At 36.6% G+C, this 4,761-nt stretch overlaps 1 protein-coding gene across 2 annotated transcripts in view; it reads left to right on the top strand.

The window, feature by feature from the left end:
• The window catches only part of LOC110446312, an 8,094-nt gene extending 4,203 nt beyond the window's left edge, over positions 1 to 3,891 (top strand). Inside the window, exons 1-2 of one of the 2 annotated variants that reach the window (XM_021491400.1) lie at positions 1,708 to 1,973; positions 2,278 to 3,891. In XM_021491400.1, the coding sequence (XP_021347075.1) occupies positions 1,917 to 1,973; positions 2,278 to 3,828 (1,608 nt within the window). In that variant the 5' untranslated portion in view covers positions 1,708 to 1,916 and the 3' untranslated portion in view covers positions 3,829 to 3,891. Of the gene's footprint in view, positions 1 to 1,707; positions 1,974 to 2,277 lie in introns of those variants that run through there. The other variant, XM_021491407.1, reaches the window with a different exon arrangement.
• Positions 3,892 to 4,761: the final 870 nt, after the last annotated feature.

The raw sequence follows: 4,761 nt of genomic DNA, 5'->3' as shown, positions 1-4,761 counted from the left end.
AAAACAACAATTAAATACAAAGTTAATTTAATTACATTTATGATGTGGGTTCAGATTTTATTTAGAACTATTTTTATATGCGGATGTACTTCTTAGCTTGGCCTCAAGTTTCCTTTTGCGATGCATAATCTGACCGGTTTACCGTTGCCGATGTAGGGATACACATCACGTGACCAACAATAGCGTCACTTCAGCAAATTTTTCTCGAGGCCAAAGGTAAGATGCACATTTCAGCTTTTGTTCCCACCACCATCCCCTAACTCCGCCAATTTTTGTTAGGAGGTATATTTTGTGTAAAAGGCGGTTGGTGGCGGCGGTTTTGCCCCCCTCCTTTAATAGTCACATAATTGTTTTCATTAGGCATAATGCCTATATGTATTCAGATCAGTATGATGTGGCATGTTTTACATGTTGTGTATACATGTTTTTATTTTACGTTGTTTTTGGAAGAAACGACGTGACATGTTTTGTATACATGATTTTATTTTACGTCGTTTTTATAATAAACGGCCTATTTCAATTCATGCTGTGGTATTACTGGTTTTTATTTGACTATATTGAACTTTTAATAAAAGCTTGCTGTGAAGGTCATTTATGAAAAAAACTCAAGTGACCTATTAAAGTGTTTTTTTTCGTCAATCGATGTACAAATGTACGTATTGCACGTGCCGTGCAACGTCCATACATATTTCTCCACAACTTCTACTCAAAATATTAGTCTGAAGATTAAGATATGAATCAATCCCATTGAAGTTTAATCGAAGATAACCTGGACCAAGAGAAATTCCAATATTGCAAATTATTGCTGTTACTCTGCATGTGCACGGAGAGAGGTTCTGAAGGGTTTAATTAGACAAATACAGTTTGTTTGCGAAATCTCTTTAAACAATAACCAATAAAAAGGAATCCGTTCAAATACATATATGTATATCTTCGTTCATGAACCTAAGAAAATGTGCGTTCAAGTTTCCGGCTATTGTTACTGTAGTGACTGTGCAACATGTTTTACAAGTATGTGACGTCATTCCATGCTGAGTGTACAGCGTGAAACACATATACACATGTATATTGTCAGCTAAGAGTGATGAAGCTTGTTACGTATAGGTTGTCAGAGAGATCTACTTGCACAACTGTTACATTTTAATGTTATCTGCAGTTGTGGTATTTGTCTTTCATGCTGCCCTGCTGATCCCTGTCTTCCAATCAAATTTTGATAAGATACTGCATTCATGATCCCCTGACATAGCTGTAGAACATTTCATCGTACGTGGGAATGAAGGTTCAGATCTTTTTAATGCATATGGCTGCCTCTTAGTTTTCTCGTTATCGATCAATTTAGGTTTACCCAAGAAACAAATTCCAAGCGCTTGTCTTAGAATACGATTATGCTGTCAAAATTGTTATAGGCATTTTATATATAGAATGTTGGTGTCTATACATATAACTTCTTGAGAAATCCTCTTTACTATATATAGAATGTTGGTGTCTATATATAGAACATCTTAGGAATTACACTCAACTATATATAGAATGTTGGTGTCTATACATATAACTTCTTGGTGTCTATATATAGAACATCTTAGGAATTACACTCAACTATATATAGAATGTTGGTGTCTATATATAAAAGGCTTGGGAAGTGCACTCAACTATACATAGAATGTTGGTGTAATATACAGAACATCTTGGGAATTTCACTCCAACAAATATAATTTACATATAAAACAAAAGCGTAGGATATCTACCCATGCATATATAAAATGTAAGTGATTAAAATAACATCACACTACATCCTGTTCTGATTAATAACACACACACACACACACACACACACAGCGGAATATCAATAGGTAGTTGTCAACAATAGAGATTGTACTTTCGGTTTGGTAAATATTACGTGATTTTTCGAGTCTAACATGTCACTTTACAATCGTCTGCCTCAGGACTTTGTTTACAGCAGATTAAACGGAAAGGTGCTACTCATTTTAATCCAAATACTCGTGTTCTCCAGGATTATACAAGCATGCTAGGAAACCTTATGAGGTTTAACTAAGTTGATAAGCTAACACTATCGTCTTTTTGATTTTAAATCATGTGAAGTAATGACTTCTAACCTAGGATCATATTAGGTGTTCATGTAGAATTCCAATGCATATTCAGTGAAGAAAGTGTATACATTGGCAGCCTGAATTTAATTTATATACAATAATAATATTGTTTATTGATAGACACACCATGTGGTTATTAACTTTTATTAACGCTTTTTTTTTTTTACAGTGGTGGAGAATGGCGGACACTGACAGAGATTTGTCTGCACCTGGCCATGGGAGTCAATGCGTCTGTCAACAAAGCGATGTCTATAACCTCAGACGCTACGTAAACAGCGAAAACAAGTTGATCGGTACGTTTTGTACTAAATGTAAGGCAGAGAATTTAATAAAAGAATATGTAGTGAGCGACAAAGACGATGAGGATACAAAGGATTGTGGTGAAATGCAAGAGATGCTATCAAGGCCTCTCCCAAACCTTAGTGAAATCACGGCATTCCAAGTTCGAAGTTCCAAAACAAAAGTTGACCTGAAACATTTTGCTGACATACTGAAGCCAGGCGACCAAATCTCCTGGCACAGGCCGTACTTCTTCTGGCACCACGCCATTGTCTCAGAAGTTATTGCTGAGACGAGCGAGCTAATGTTGATTCACTGGAACAAGGAGGACAACCGCATCCAAATCATCCGTAGCCGTTACAACGTGGACCCGAACGAAAATGAACTGTTTAACAAGATGTACCGTATTGACTATTCGGACGAAATTACAAAGGACAATGACCAAGAACTTGTGTTGGCGAGAGCTCGGTCCAGAATCGGTGATACGGGGTATTTTCCCTTTACCGACGACTGTGAAACTTTTGCAACTTATTGCAAAACGGGCGTTGAAAAGTCACACCAGCTAGCTTGGCTTAAAGGAAAATGTAAAGAGATCGTCGGACAAAATATCATTCTGGCTGCCAAGTCAATTACCAAAGGCACATGCAGAATTGTACAAAATACAGTTTCTTTCGCGAAACAAACCATACCAAGTGTAATGCAAGATACTTCTATGGCGGCGGGGAAAATCGTTTCAGCAGAAGGAATCGAACACGCTATGAAAGGAAGTAACTTTGTTGGTGCTGGAATTGTGATAGTACTAGAAGCAGGATTTGTTACTTGGGATTTGAACCAGGCGTACAAAGAGAGAAAAAAGGGAAATACATCAAGGAACGATTTCATCGAAACTGCCATCCGACGGTTAGTGGAGGGTGTGTTGAGTGCTGGGTTGTCTATTATATGCTCCCTAGGTCCGGAACTCATCGGGATCGCTGTGGGATCACCACTGGGGCCCGCTGGTATCATCATTGGTGGTATCGTAGGAGGGATCATAGGCGGTGTAGTGGGGAAAATGGCTGGCACTGCCCTTGGAAGTGTGCTCGGCAAGGCGATTTCCTCCACATTCAAAGCCGATGATAGAGCGGTGACCAGTATCGCCGACCTAAAACATGGTGATCACATAGTAGATTATGACTGGGTTCTACATCCGCGCTGCCACGCCATCGTGGTGGATCACAACGGGGTTGACAAAATCAATGTGATCCGTAACAGTTATAAAAGTGGTGTTGTTGAGGAGTGTATACCGTTCTCGAAACCGCTGTTCAAGATTGAGTACCAACAGGGAACATGCAAAGATCCGGAGAAAGTCGTTGAAATGGCTAGATCAAAACTAGGGGAAAATCACTATAGTCTGTCTTTCTACAACTGTAAAACGTTTGCGAGGCAGTGCAAGTACCACTAGGCTAAGCAGAAATGAAGTTTTGTGTTTGAATTACCTTTTCAAAGCCGAAAATTGAAAAAAAAACAAAAAAAACAACAACATGACATTAGTGAAATTAAAATTAGTCCAGCTTACATGTAGAACCGGAAGAGTAGATATGGCAACTGATAGAGTACAATGACATACCCGAGGAGCAGTCATGTGGCACGGAGAATATCAGTTCCCAGTGAGATAGATTGATCGTGATTAAGGTAAAGATTGATTTAATCATAAATTAAAGGACCAACAATTTAAAAAAAACAACAGTATGACATATAATTTTTTACCTTGGTTTATTTGTAACAGGAATTTAGAGCTTAAAGCAAAAACTTTTAAAGAATTTATTCTATTGACATTATCACTTGTTGTCTCCCTTTAACTGTCTTCGCTGCTTGGTTTGAATCAAAGGTTAATTGAGTTAGACTTATCTGATACAGACCGACTTGGAAACTATATTTGTATGTAAAGTGATTTCATTGCAAGGTTCGTGAAGAAAAATGAAATAATATTATAATTATGCTTTAAATTTACATTATTGTCTCTATCATCTTAGAAATAATGAGCACTGTACATTTGTATATATATATATTCCAATTTATTACATTTCATGTTTTTCAAGTTTTATAGTAATTAAATGTATATCTTAATTATCTGTTTGTACATTTTTGAAATTAAAGTATTGTTTGAACTCAGACAAATGTCTCCATACTTTGTTAAACATACACAGCCTTTCAAAAATCAAAAATCACTGCAAGATCATATAAATAAAGTTTAACCTATATTGGACGAAATGATGATAACTGATAAAACACAATCGTATTCTCATATAGTAAAGTAACTACGTTGAACTAAATTTCTAAAACAAAATGTATATTTATAATCTTCTCTCTTTATTCTGATAACGAATAATTCAAA

This window comes from Mizuhopecten yessoensis, unplaced genomic scaffold, assembly GCF_002113885.1.
Source record: "Mizuhopecten yessoensis strain PY_sf001 unplaced genomic scaffold, ASM211388v2 scaffold309, whole genome shotgun sequence".
NCBI classification, from domain to species: Eukaryota; Metazoa; Mollusca; class Bivalvia; order Pectinida; family Pectinidae; genus Mizuhopecten; species Mizuhopecten yessoensis.
This window is presented reverse-complemented; position numbering and strand designations above follow the sequence as displayed.